Source organism: Lithobates pipiens, unplaced genomic scaffold, assembly GCF_037356315.1.
Source record: "Lithobates pipiens isolate NorthernLeopardFrog02 unplaced genomic scaffold, aLitPip1_a1.2 Scaffold_16, whole genome shotgun sequence".
Lineage (NCBI taxonomy): Eukaryota > Metazoa > Chordata > Amphibia > Anura > Ranidae > Lithobates > Lithobates pipiens.
In genome coordinates, this window is record NW_027507748.1 from 341619176 (window position 1) to 341634383 (window position 15208).

The window sequence follows — 15208 nt, forward strand, 5'->3', positions numbered from 1 at the left end:
AATTTTGGAGGGAAGTCCAGTCCTTGTTAATATAACTGTTGTGCAGAGGCGGCTCTAGGCTTTGTGAGGCCTTAGGCAAAACCTGGACATGAGGCCCCACTCGTGCCCATAATGGGAAAAATAATTCAAGCGATAAAAAATTAACTGTATAAATTACATATATTAAGAGCTTTGAAGTGCTGGTGTCAGTGCTCTCTCAGTGCTGGTGTCAGTTCTCTCTATCTCGGTGTCTTGGTGTTACTTCTCTCTATCTCGGTGCTGGTGTTACTGCTCTCTATCTCAGTGCTGGTGTCAGTGCTCTCTATCTCAGCCCACCTTGGCTGAGGACCAGCACTGGACTGGGACCTCCCAAACCCCCTGCAGTGGAGCCCTGCATAGGTGGGGATAAGGGCAGTGCGGAGGGAGGGGTCAGGGGATTCCAATCACAGGTGGGCACACTGGCACAGGACTGAGCCATCCTTACTGTTAGTGACACTGATGATCAGGAGGAAGGGAGTGGAGTGGAGAGGATGGGACAGGGGGTGGATATAAAGGTCAGTCTGTGGTTGAAGGATGGGGTGGGTGGGGGGGTCTGACTCTCTCATGATGGTGGTAGCTGGCTGCAGAAAATGGTTTTGGCATGGTAGCTGTGCCTCTCCCTGCAGCTGGAGATCCGGTTCCCCTCCGCACTGATTGACAGTCCCAGAAAGTGACATTTCTTCTTTCCTACCTCCCCTTCTATCGGCTCCAATCAGCGCTCATGAGGCCTCCTCCACTGGACCCTTCTTTTCCTCTCCTCACCACTGCATGCCAGATGCCTCCACCGGTAAAGCAGGGACCGCTCTGTTGAGCACTCCAGTGGTGGGGGTGAGGGGCTGGGGTTGCAATCTGCATCTCCGGAGCAGCGGGAATTGTGCTAACATTTTGCTCTGGCTGCTGGAATCTCTTCCCCTTCTCCTCTCCTGGACAACACAGCGCTGGCTCCGCCTCCTCCCGAAGACACAGCCACGCTCTGTCCCCTCTCTCCACTGCCTGGCCATGGAGCTCACAGGCAATGTTAAACCACTGCTGGCCAGAGCTTAATGCCACAGTGGCATTGTTGTCAGTAGAGGCAGCTCTTCAATTAGGCGGTCGTGAGGCCCCTGTGAGTTTGAGGCCTTAGGCGACCGCCTTATTTGCTTAATTAAAGAGCCGCCTCTGCTGTTGTGCCATATTTTCTCCACTTGATAACTGTCTTCACTGTGTTCCATGGTATATCTAATGCATTGGAAATTCTTTTGTACCCTTATCCTGACTGATACCTTTTAACAATGCGATCCCTCTGATGCTTTGGAAGCTCTCTGCGGACCATGGCTTTTTCTGTAGGATGTGACTAAGAAAATGTCACGAAAGACCTACTAGAACAGCTGAACTTTATTTGGGGTTAATCAGAGGTACTTTAACCACTTTAAGACCGGACCATTTTGCTGGTAAATGACCAGAGGTCTTTTTACACTTTGGCACTGCGCTGCTTTAACTGGTAATTGCGCGGTCATGCAATGTTGTACCCAAACAAAATTTGCGTCCTTTTCTTCCCACAAATAGAGCTTTCTTTTGATGGTATTTGATTGCCTCTGCGATTTTTATTTTTTGCGATATAAACGTAAAAAGACCGCAAATTTTGAAAAAAAATGATATTTTCTACTTTTTGTTATTAGAAAAATCCAATAAACTCAATTTTAGTCATACATTTAGGCCAAAATGTATTCAGCCACATGTCTTTGGTAAAAAAAAAGTCAATAATTGTATATTTATTGGTTTGCGCAAAAGTTGTCACATCTACAAACTAAGGTACGTTTTCTGGAATTTACGCAGCTTTTAGTTTACGACTGCCTATCTCATTTCTTGAGGTGCTAAAATGGCAGGGCAGTACAAAACCCCCCCAAATGACCCCATTTTGGAAAGTAGACCCCCTAAGGAAATTGATAAGAGGCATGTTGAGCCCATTGAATATTTTATTTTTTTGCCTCAAGCGATTGAATAATGACAAAAAAAAAATTTTTTTTTTTTTTTTACACAAAGTTGTCACTAAATGATATATTGCTCACACATGCTATGGGCGTATGTGAAATGACACCCCAAAATAAATTCTGCTGCTTCTCCTGAGTACGGGGATACCACATATGTGGGACTTTTTGGGAGCCTAGCCGCGTACGGGGCCCCGAAAACCAAGCACCGCCTTCAGGCTTTCTAAGGGCGTAAATTTTTGAGTTCACTTCTCACTACCTATTACAGTTTTGAAGGCCATAAAATGCCAAGATGGCACAAAACCCCCACAAATGACCCCATTTTAGAAAGTAGACACCCCAAGCTATTTGCTGAGAGGCATGTTGAGTTCATGGAATATTTTATATTTTGCCACAAGTTGCGGGAAAATTACAAACTTTTTTTTTTTTTTTTTTTTTTCACAAAGTTGTCACTAAATGATATATTGCTCACACATGCCATGGGCATATGTGAAATGACACCCCAAAATAAATTCTGCTGCTTCTCCTGAGTACGGGGATACCACATATGTGGGACTTTTTGGGAGCCTAGCCGCGTACGGGGCCCCGAAAACCAAGCACCGCCTTCAGGCTTTCTAAGGGCGTAAATATTTGACTTCACTCCTCACTACCTATTACAGTTTTGAAGGCCATAAAATGCCAAGATGGCACAAAACCCCCACAAATGACCCCATTTTAGAAAGTAGACACCCCAAGCTATTTGCTGAGAGGCATGTTGAGTCCATGGAATATTTTATATTTTGCCACAAGTTGCGGGAAAATTACAAACTTTTTTTTTTTTTTTTTTTTTTTCACAAAGTTGTCACTAAATGATATATTGCTCACGCATGCCATGGGCATATGTGAAATGACACCCCAAAATAAATTCTGCTGCTTCTCCTGAGTACGGGGATACCACATATGTGGGACTTTTTGGGAGCCTAGCCGCGTACGGGGCCCCGAAAACCAAGCACCGCCTTCAGGCTTTCTAAGGGCGTTACAGTTTTGAAGGCCATAAAATGCCAAGATGGCACAAACCCCCCCCAAATGACCCCATTTTGGAAAGTAGACACCCCTAAATTTAGGGGTACACTAGTGAGACTAGGTAATAAATGGCGGGTGCCCTGAAACTATAAAAAAATAACTAACCAACCAGCGTCACCTGTAACAGTTATATGGTGATCACTGGTGAAAGGGTTAACTAGGGGGCAATCAGGGGGCTTTATGCGGTAGTATATGGGGGTCCCTGGCGCTATAAAAAGCTGCGGCGAACCTAAATACCTACTTGCCTAACTAGCGTCACCTGTGACACTAATACAGCGATCAGAAAAACGATCGCTTATTAGGCTGGGTTCACACTGGAGCGATGCGGGAACGCCACGAATGCGCGGCGGGTTCCCGCATCGCATGCCTCCCGGCGGCAGTTCACACTGCCCTATGCGAACTGCTGGGAGTGTCAGTGAAATGTTACTGACACCCCCAGATCAGTTCGCATATCGCAGTGCGATCTGAAAACTCGGATCGCATGGTGTGAACACCCATGCGATCCGATTCTGCTGCGGACCAAAAAAAGGGTCCCGTGCGAATTTGCGGCGGGTGCGGCTGGTGTGGCGGGTGCGGCGAATGGCTGAACTCGAATCGCACAGAGATCGGATGTGATTTGCACTGCAGTGCGGTGCGAATCACATCCGTTCTCAAACCGCTGCAATCTGAACCCAGCCTTAGTGACACTGGCGACGGGGGGTGATCACGGGGTTAAACCTTTATTGGGGGGGTTAGGGGGGTACCTTAGAACTAAAGGGGGCTAACCCTAACTGCCCTAACAGTTATTAGTCACAAATGACACCCGCCGGGTGATCAGGGGGTTAAACCTTTATTAGGTAATAAATGGCGGGTGCCCTGAAACTATAAAAAAATAACTAACCAACCAGCGTCACCTGTAACAGTTATATGGTGATCACTGGTGAAAGGGTTAACTAGGGGGCAATCAGGGGGCTTTATGCGGTAGTATATGGGGGTCCCTGGCGCTATAAAAAGCTGCGGCGAACCTAAATACCTACCTGCCTAACTAGCGTCACCTGTGACACTAATACGGCGATCAGAAAAATGATCGCTTATTAGGCTGGGTTCACACTGGAGCGATGCGGAAACGCCGCGAATCCGCGGCGGGTTCCCGCATCGCATGCCTCCCGGCGGCAGTTCACACTGCCCTATGCGAACTGCTGGGAGTGTCAGTGAAATGTTACTGACACCCCCAGATCAGTTCGCATATCGCAGTGCGATCTGCAAACTCGGATCGCATGGTGTGAACACCCATGCGATCCGATTCTGCTGCGGGCCAAAAAAAGGGTCCCGTGCGAATTTGCGGCGGGTGCGGCGGGTGTGGCGGGTGCGGCGAATGGCTGAACTCGAATCGCACAGAGATCGGATGTGATTTGCACTGCAGTGCGGTGCGAATCACATTCGTTCTCATAAACCGCTGCAATGTGAACCCAGCCTTAGTGACACTGGCGACGGGGGGTGATCACGGGGTTAAACCTTTATTGGGGGGGTTAGGGGGGTACATTAGAACTAAAGGGGGCTAACTCTAACTGCCCTAACAGTTATTACAGTCACAAATGACACCAATGCAAAAAAAAAAAAAAAAAAATGACATTGGTGTCACTGTGACTGGGGGGCAGGGGTAATTGGGGGGGTGATCGGGGGGTAAAGGGGGGGTGTGAGTGTGCCTGGCATGTTCTACTGTGTGTGTAGAGTGTTGGTGCAACTCACCGATCCGCTCTCCTCCGTGTCGGAACGGAAAATACCGACACGGAGGAGAGAATACATCACTTCCTCTCCTGTGTTTACATTACAGGAGAGGAAGTGATGTCACGGGGGATTTCCATTCGTCGAGAGCGATCGCGAGGGGGTGGCCATGAATGAATGGCCGTCCCCTCATCCCTGATCTCTCCCGAACGAATGCCGACCGCCGCAGGCACCGGGGGGGGGCCCGATCGGGCCCCCCACCCGCGGGCAGGCATGGACTTATATATACGCCAATATGCCTGCCCGTGCCATTCTGCCGACGTATATCGTCGTGCGGCGGTCGGCAAGTGGTTAAATGATGGCAGGTGTGTGCTGGCTATTTAACACGAGTTTGAATGTGATTGCTTAATTCTGAACACAGCTACATCCCCAGATATAAGAGGCTGTGCACACTCATGCAACCACATTATTTTAGGTTTTTATTTTTTCTTCCCCCCACCTAAAAGATTTCAGTTTGTTTTTCAATTGAGTTGTACAGTTTATAGGTCACATTAAAAGTGGGAAAAAAATCAGATGATTTACCTTTGTCTCATTTGTAGCGGCCATAACCCTTTGCAGGGCGGCCTTAACTTCATGGACTGACCGGTTACCTCCGCTTGGCTTTGTTCTTCCATGTCTACGGGTTCCCAGGGTTGATACCCAACAACTTGGACGTTGACACCAATAAAGTCCTTTTGAAAGGTTTTATTTTGCAGGGGTAACATCCAACAACACAGTCTCGTATAGAAACATAGGGCAAGGGTGAAGAACTCAGGCACCTTGAACTGCAGACATATCAAAGTCTCTAGTACCACCCAGAGAGTAGCCACTCGCAGCTGGGCGCTTCAAGGCTGAACAAATCTCCAGCCAGAGATTATGGCAATCAGTGCTTTGATTCAGAACTTGTAAAATCTCTGACCTTGAACAAGTTGTAACTGAAAGTGAACAGGAACCTTTTTCCTCAGTACCTGGAATGTTCTCTGTCTCCTTGATAGTACTGGAAAAAGTGTGGATTCGTCAATGTCCTTCCCAACTCAGTAACCAGGCACTTCTCAGGATGCCAGCTTGTCGGCCCTCCTCCGAAGAGTCCTCCCCCCGTCACTTTCAAGAGCTGTGGTGCCTCTCCAAGCCGAGAGCACACCCAGACGCCTTGAATCCTCCCACAGTTACTGCGCCTTGGTCCAGCCGATTCAGAGACTCGGGAACAGACGGAGGCGGGTCAATTGGGGCTAACCAACAGAAGCATGTTGCGGGATGTCGAACACCCCATGACCGGGACCCCTCGCGGGGCTACCCCAGTCCAGGAAACAAGAACAGACCGCTAGGGCCTCACAAACTCCTACAGAACACATGACTTCCACATCTTAAGTACCCCTTCCCAGACTCCTTCACGGGGCTCAGCACACCCACTGATTGGTTCAGAGGAAGCTGATACCCAAAACGTCCAACCAGGCCTGGTTCTGGCCTGTCATGTGCACCTCACTGTACACATGACCAAGCAGAACTCTAACACAGCCCAGCCAAACTGATGTCAAAGTTAACCTGCATAATTAACCCTTCATTTACACATGAATGACACTTTGTCCAAAATGTCACCAGCTACACGTTTTTTTACATCACAGAAACCTGACTTTCTCTAACAGGTGTGTGTAGACTTTTTATATCCACTGTAAGTATGATTATGGGATAAAAAAAATCCCATACTCCTCTTGTAACCACTTGCCGACCAGCCACAGCACATATACTGCAGCAGGTAGGCTCTATTGTGCAAAACGTTTATCTGTATGTCAATTCATCCAATAGATACTGTGAGCGTGCGCAACTCGATGCGCGCCAGCCGCCCGTGATCGCGGTACTGAGAGGCAGCCCGGGTATCTGCCTATGTGAACAAGGCGAAAACCCCGTTCTGACAGGGGACAACATGGAGATCAGGAACAGCGATCTCTGTGTTGTCCCAGTAAGCCCATCTCCTACACAGAACACACCCAGGGGACACAGCTGACCCCTTGATCGCTCCCTAGTGTTAACCCCTTCCCTGCCCCTGTCAATTATTCATTGATCAGTGCATTTTTTTTTTAGCACTGATCACTGTAATAATGCCACTGGTCCCCAAAAAGTGTCACTTGGGGTCAGATTTTTTAGCTGCAATGTTGCAGTCCCGCTAAAAATCACAGATCGCCACCATTATTAGTAAAAACATTTTTTTTTTAAAAGTCCATAAATCTTTTCCGTATTTTGTAGACGATATAACTTTTGCGCAAACCAATCAATATACACTTATTGCGATTTTTTTTTTTTTTATCAATAATATGTAGAATACATATTGGCCTAAACTGATGAATACATTTGTTTTTTTATATATTTTTTTTTTGGATATGTATTAAAGCAGAAAGCAAAAGATATATTTTTTTCTTCAAAATGATTGCCCTTTGTTTATAGCACAAAAAATAAAAACCGCAGAGGTGATCAAATACCACCAAAGAAAGCTCAATTTGTGGGAAAAAAAAGAACAAAAACTTTGTTTGGGTACAGCGCTGCATGACCGCGCAATTGTTAAAGTGACACAGTGCCGTGTCGCAAAAAATGACCTGGTCATTAAGGGGGTAAATCCTTCCGGCGTTGAAGTGGTTAAGGGCTTGTTTACACTTGTGATTGGCAGGCGGGAAAACCCTGTGGTTGAGTTGTATTTATTACTTATTACTGCCCCTTGACCACTCCACCTTTTCGCGCCGAGGGTGTACACATGCTGCGGCAGGAATTACGCCTCCCCTCCTGTAGATGAATGGGGCTACGCCGCAACTGCACAAAACCTGCGACTTTTTTGGTACTTAAGGGGTTACAACAGGTAGTGAGGAGGCGATGACAACATCTCCTGCTACCTATTGCTGTCATAAGAGCAAAGCAAACTTCAAACAACAAAGCAGGTGTAAAGCAGCAGATGAAGCTGTGCTGTGCTGGGGGTGATGTTGAAGCAGCTGCCATGTCCTTTGTACGTTTTCTAGCTTTCCCATTGACTATTATCTGCTTCATCAACAGGCAGAGACTAGTCAGGAGGTCACATGACCATGCATTCACCAGAGCTCAGGCAAAGGATTTGGATTTCCGGGTTAGGGCGGGCCACGCCTGCTCCGTGTTGATTGGCTGAGTGCAATGGATGGGGCGGTGTTTTGTTTTGGCTGTGGGGTTGCTGTGACAGCTCAGGTTGGCAGACAGTAGGGTTGACTGTCAGCTCTCCAGGAAGAGGTGCGGAGATGTCTGCTCGGGGCATAGGAGGTATGATTACAGGGAGGAGATCCCTGCATGTATGTATGTATGTATGTACTGTGATCAGTCTGTGTGCTCTCTGTGACAACTCTTCACTGACAACTTTCCTGTCCTCTCTGATCTGTGAGAAGATTACAGTTCCATAATCACACTGTGTGTGAGCTGCCTGTAATGCTTTCTGGAACTTGATTTCATAGCTCTAATCTGTTTGGATGTCCTTTTGGCTCTTTGTATTTTTCTGTGTTCTGTATGAGCAGCAGTGTGTGTGTGTAATGTGCATGACAAGCAGGACCTGTTTTGGATTTGCATGCATGCGGGTGATCTGTAGATGAAGGATAAAGGTTTCTTGTAGTAGTGCATGGTAAGTTATCTACACTCTTGACCTCGCTGTCTGAGATCGGTGATTTCCCCAGGTTTCAATGATGCCTTTCTAATGATGTCTGTATACAGCCTACGCACACCACGACCGATATGGGTTTTTCTCTGGCCGATGCCGATATTTAGAAATCATGGCGGCCGATGGCCGATATATGATGCCGATTTTTTTTGGGCCGATATGTTAGGCCGATTTTTTTTTTTTTATTATTATTATTTTTTATTTTATTTTTTTATCCCCCTTCATCTCATAAAACCTAACAGACACCTTTCCCACTGGGGCGTTTTTTTTAGGCGCTTTTGGGCTAAAAATAGCGCCTATAAAGTGCCTGCAAAACGGCTCCCCTGCAGTCTGTGTGAAAGACAGAGTGCTTTCACACTGAGGCGATGCAAGCAGCACGTTTGGAGTGGTGTATACCGCTTCTCCACCACTCCTGCCCATTGATATTAATGGGCACCACTGCCCAAGCGCATGCAATGCGATTTGGCAGCGGTGCTTCACAGGCGCATTTAACCTCTTCTTCGGCCGCTAGCTAAGATTATATGTGCCCCACTAGCAGCCGAATAGCACCGCTAAAATGATGGTAAAGCACTGCTAAAACTAGCAACATTTTACCATCAACGTCTGCCCGCTCCAGTGTGCAAGCAGCCTATAAAATAAAAACAAGTACTCAAAACTTTTGGACGAAAAAAAAAATGGACTAACTTTACTGTTTTATTTATTTATTTATTTATTTTTTTAAATCATTTAGTGTATTTTTTTTCCCCCCAAAAAAATGCATTTGAAAGACCTCCGCAAATGCCGTGTGACATAAAATGTTGCAACAACCGCTATTTTATTCCCTAGGATCTCTGCTAAAAAAATATATATACTTTTTGGGGGTCTAAGTGATTTTTCTGGCAGAAAACACAGGACTTTTACTTGTAAGCAACAAGTGTCAGAAAAGATTTAGTCTTTAAATGGTTAAACTGAGAACTCTACACACTGAGATGAGTTCATTCATTCAAGTGTAAACATTGTATCATTTTGTTCTTTTCTTGGCAGGCTGCCCAGAGAGGAAAGACGTTTCTATGACGACTCAGGCAACTTGCACTGACTTCTATTACAGAAGTCATTTCCAAGTCTCGCTGTTCTAAATCGGCCTTTTTATCAGCTCAATCGGCCGATGCCGATTAATTAAAAAACTGCAAATATCAGCCGATATATCGGTCGACCTCTAATCCCTACTCTGCACAGGGATGATATCACTGCTACTTTTACAAATGAACCACTTGCCGACCGTAATAAGTATAAAGTAAAACCAGGGCTTTTTTTCAGGGGGAACATGGTGCTGCTAACCACAATCACTTGTAAACACAGAAGTCCGGTCTCTGTGTTTACAAGTGACAGCTCTGCACTCTGTATGTAATGCAATCCTGGTATTTAATGCCCCTTTAAGACCCTCCTACTGTTCATGAAATGTGACTGACCACGCCCACTATTTGATGTGATTTGGAGGGTGTGAGTGGGTAGAGTGATTTTGGGGGGGTCATGGTTGAGTTCCAGCACCTATTGTTTGAGGAAAAAAAGGCCTGAGTAAAACCTTGGTTTGAGAGCGTTTTGCAAGACAAGCAAAAATGTTTAATACATTTTGACATGATAAACAAGTGATGTCTTGATATACAAGTAGCATCATGTCACAAAAGGGTATAAAAGAGAAGAGAGGCACCTCTAAGTGTAGCAATATTGTTACATTTAATGAAGGTACAACATTTAGCAACTCACATGGTTGATGATGTAAAGAGGCACATCTAAGTATGCAGGCATCCGGGGTAAAGCTGTCTGCATAAACCATCCTCCTCATCGCCATCAACGTCATCCCTTCCACACTGCCCTCCATGAGCGGTTCAAGCCTCGCTTTCAGATCGCTCTACTGCAGGGTAGTCTTCCCGGTCACGATTGCAGACTGACTGCAGAGAGAGTCGGCGGTGCGGAGGACGGTCTAAGTGGATAGTTTTACCACGGATGCCTGCATACTTAGATGTGCCTCTTTTAATCATCAACCATGTGAGTTGCTAAATGTTTTACCTTCATTAAATGTAACCATCTTGCTACACTTAGAGGCGCCTCTCTTCTCTTTTAGGCTCAATTCACCTCTATGCCTGCTGCTTCTGAGCGTTTCTGCCGTACTTTTTGCAGGTGCTTGATGCATTTTTAGACACGTGTTTTTCCCATGATTTTTATGCGATTGCCCTTTTCTTTTATACACTGTATATAGCTGGTTCTTAAGGAGGGGGCCGGGAAGCCTTCCCTGCTGAATATAAAAAAAAAAAGAAGAATTGCCGGTGAAAAACAAAAAAAGTGTGTGGGGTCCCCTTCCCAGGTCCATACCAGGCCCTTGGGTCTAGTGATGGATTTGGAGGGGACCCTTCCCCCCCGCCCAAAAAAAAAAATGGCGTGGAGTCCCCCCAAAATTCATACCAGACCCCTATCCGAACATGCAGCCCAGCAGGTCAGGAAAGGCAGGGAACAAGTGAGCACCCCCCCAAACCATACCAGGCCACAGGAACCATACCACAAGCCACTTGCCCACCCCAAAACACCTTGTCCCCATGGTGATGGGGACAAGAGCCTCTTCCCAACAAGGGGGGTCATATCGGAATCTGGAAGCCCCCTTTAACAAGGGGACCCCCAGATCCCACCCCCCCCCCCATGTGAATGAGTATCGGATAAATTGTACCCCTACCCCTACCCATTCACCAAAAACAAAAAAGTAGCGTAGTGTGAAAAAATACAGTAGACAGTTTCTTATCAAAAATATGTTCTTCTTCCCTGCTTCTACCTCCATCTTCTCCCGCATCTTCCTCCTCCGGGCTTCTCCTTCTCCCGCTGCTTCTTCTTCTTCTGCTCTTCTTCTTTCTCCTGTTCCTGTCTTCTTTGTCCGGTGTTTGTTCTTCTTCCTCTGCCGCTGCTGACCCTGCTCCGATGCTGCGCCCCGCTTCTGCCGACGACCCTCATCCGATGCTGCGTCCCACTGATCTGTCTGTGCCGATGTCAAGCATGTCTTGGATAATGATGCGTGTGTGACCATCAAATTATGCCATCACCGCCCGGGCATGGTGGGTCCGTGACGTCACAAGGGGTGTGGCCTCCAGATGGCGTCATCTGATGACCATGCCCCCATCGTTATCTAAGACGTGCATGACATCGGCGCGGACAGATCATCAGGATACAGCATCGAAGGAGGGTCATCGGCAGAAGCGCGACACAGCATCAGAGGAGGGTCGTCGGCGGCAGAGGAAGAAGAACACAAGACAAAGAGCGGCAGAGGAAGAAGAAGCGGGCGAAGGAGAAGCCCAGAGGAGGAAGATATGGGATGAAGATATTTTTAATAAAAGACTTGTCAAAAACTGTCTACTGTAGTGTGAAAAAGATACACTACTTTTTTTTGGTGACTGGGTAGGGGTACAATGTACCCCATACTCATTCACATGGGGGGGAGGCCAAGATATGGGAGCCCCTTTGGTAAAGGGGGGGCTTCCAGATTCCGATAAGCCCCCCCTGCCTGCAGACCCCCACAACCACTGGGCCAGGGTTGTCGGGAAGAGGCCCTTGTCCCCATCAACATGGAGGCAAGGTGCTTTTGGGTGGGGGGATGCAGAGCTCCACCCGGACTAAAGCCCCCACCCTTCTCATGTTTAGGGCATGTGGCCTGGTATAGTTCAGGAGAGGGGGGGACGGCACTCGCTCACCCTATCCCTTTCCTGACCTACCGGGCAGCATGCTTGGATAAGGGTCGCATGGATTTTGGGGATTTTTTAGCCGGCAATTCTTTTTTTTTTTTTTTTTTTACATTCATCAGGGAAGCACGCTGACAGCTGATGACTCATTGGCCCCTTCCTTACCAGCCAGCTATATACAGTGTAAAAAAAACCCTGCAAAATCGCAGTAAAAATGCAATACCTGGATTTCTTTAAAATGCATAAAAAAAACGCATTAGTGTGAATCAAGCCTTATACTCTGTAGCTGCTGCTGGATTTTGTTTCAAATCCCCTTGTAAGGCTTCCATTTGTGGATGGACATTATGGTTACACAATAACCTTTTATATAGACTATAAACCTATTATTTCTTATGGGGAAATTTGCTTTGATATAGGAGTGTTTTGGATTACAAGCATGTTTCCGGAACACTTGCAATCCAAGGTTTTACTGTATATACGTTGCGCCTTACAGGTGGTTTACTGTGATTATGACTGAAGATATCAACCGTTACCATGGTATTGTTTTTTTTCAGCTGGCGGCTGGCTTTCTCTTGAAAACATTTAAGAGTGGCACATGAGCCGCTGGAACATTTTCAGCTGGCAGCAACGACAGATCATTTCTCGGGCGAACTGACAAAAAGGTAAAGAAGAAATTTGGGGTCTTTTTGACCCCAGGTCTCTTCATAAAGAGGACCTGTCATCCTTATTTCAATTACAAGGGCTCGTGAAAGCATTTAGAGTGGCTCTTAAGCTGCTGGAATGCTTTCAGAAGCAGCGGGAGGGGCTGTCCCCCCTCCTGCCGCTTGCCAGTGTCTCTCGGGCTCACTGTTTTCAGAAGTTCGCCCGAGAAACTATCCCACTGTGCTGCCGGCTGGTCACATAGGCAATCAAAGAGTAGACCCACTTTGATCACCTCTGTGGCCTTCGAGGGCCAGAGCAAAATCATGACGTCCCTTCTGGTCCAGAGTGGAAGTAAACGTATTTTTTTTTTTTTTTTTTTTTTAAGCAAAAGATCAAAAAAAATTTTTTTGATCTTTTGCTTTTAAAGGTAAAGAAGAGATTTGGGTTTTTTTGGACCCCAGTTCTCTTCATAATCATGACCTGTCATCCTTATTTATATTACAAGGGATGTTTACATTCCTTGTAATAGGAATAAAAGTAATCAAAAAAAAAAAAAAGTAAAATTGTGTTTGAAAAACCGCTGCACAATTACATGACGTGTGACATAAAAAATTTCAACAATCGCCATTTTATTCCTTAGGTGTCTGCTAAAAATAATGTTTAGGGGGGTTCTAAGTAATTTTCTAGCAAAAAAAAAAAACTGTCTTAAACTTGTAAACAAGAAGTGCCAGAAAAGGCCTGATCTTCAAGTGATAATATCTGGGGTTGTAAAGTTATGTAACGTGCCAGGGACTACCACCAGAGCCGAATACCAGGGACCACCGCCAGTGCTAAATGCCAGGGACCACCACCAGTGGGGGGGGGGGAGGGGGAGGGACGGTGCGGCAGGGACAGTGGAGGGCAGATATCTGGCAGAGAGGGAGGAGGAGGAGGGAGAGGAGAGGACGACACCTCCATCATGGGCGGCACAGATCGGGGGCTTTGAGACCCACAACATCTCTGCTTCCTCCCTGCTATTTCAGAGGACTACAGGGTGTGTCAGACCGCTGGCTGAGCTGAGGAGAGGGATGGAAGCCAGCGGTCTTACAAACAGGAAGTCAGCAGGCAATAACGGGTTTTTCAGCAAGTTCAGCAGCCCATTACAGAGGAACTACAGAGCTCAGCAGAACATGGATGGCAAACTTAGTGAAGGTAGGAGATCAACAACAAGGACATGGAAAAAACATTTTTTCCTGGAGTTCTGCTTTAAACTCAATCATTGGCAATGGAAGCAATAGGGATAAATGGGCCACCTCTTTGGTGAACCTGTCACTGGAGTAGATTCGCCCGTCTGACATCAGCCTAGTCTGTTTGTAGACTTGGTGGTGCCAGCCCTGCCCAGTTTTCTTTTGTTAAACTAATCAGTTCCCACCTAGTTTCCCAAACTAAAGGCTAATCATTCTGCAGGGGCCAAGATGAGAACTAGGAAGGTCAATTACTCTCATTAAGATAACATAGGAAGTAAGGAACATAGGAAGTAAGCACAAGACACAGGGTGGCTGTGCATTTCTTATATGATCAACAGGTATTTTTATTTTTCTTTGGTTTATTGAACAGAAATAACAAAACATATTTAATGATATGATGAACCAACCAAAAGGGAGAAAATGGGGGAAGTTTGAAAAAACAGCAGGATATGGTTCCTTGTGATGTGACCAACGCGAAGGCAAAGGAAAAAGTGAGCTGGAAGGCTTTAAATAGGCAGGTCAGACGAGCATCATCGGGAACAGCTGGTAACTGTGAAAAGAGAAGAGAGCTGGCAATTAGCCCACAGCTGAGCGGCTGCTGTTTCTCCTCGCTTCGCTATTATGCAGCTGAGAAGAAAAAGTGGGGAAAATATATTTATATTGCTTTGTACGTGTATAAACTAGAGCTGCACGATTAATCATTAAAAAAATTGCGGTCTCGATTCAATCCCGCTCACAATCTTAACACCACATTTCCTCGATTCAGTGCAGAGAGTTCTCTGCTTACTGCTGACAGCTGTCAAAAAAAACAGGCAGCCTGCCAAATTTATCACAATGTTGCTCAGCGCTGGGAGATAACTATAAACAAAGTATCATTTTGTTCTCTTAGTTTAAAGAAACAAACTTCGGTCTGTAAATGAGGGCAGTTTAACCACTTAAAGACTAAGGCTCGGTTCACACTGGGGCGACCTGTCAGGCGACTTGGCATCTTGACGTGCTCCATTCAGTGCAATAGAACCGTATTAATCACTCAGACTTAGAAAAAGCTCCCTGTACTACTTGGGGGTGACTTCCGAGTGGCTTGCATTGACTTCTAATAAAGAAGTCATTTGCAAGCTGCGCCGAAGTCGTGACGTGCGGGGCGGCTTCGGAGTCGGACGAAAGGCAAATCCACTGTGCACTTACAAGTGC

At 46.3% G+C, this 15208-nt stretch overlaps 1 protein-coding gene across 3 annotated transcripts in view; it reads left to right on the forward strand.

The window, feature by feature from the left end:
* INPP5B (inositol polyphosphate-5-phosphatase B) overlaps nt 1-15208 on the forward strand; it is a 199566-nt gene that overhangs the window by 107769 nt on the left and 76589 nt on the right. Inside the window, exon 1 of one of the 3 annotated variants that reach the window (XM_077481816.1) lies at nt 7943-8063. The exons of the other annotated variants lie outside the window; for them this stretch is intronic. Within the exon in view, the coding sequence (XP_077337942.1) occupies nt 8042-8063 (22 nt within the window). The 5' untranslated portion in view covers nt 7943-8041. Of the gene's footprint in view, nt 1-7942; nt 8064-15208 lie in introns of those variants that run through there. 3 annotated transcript variants of the gene reach the window in all.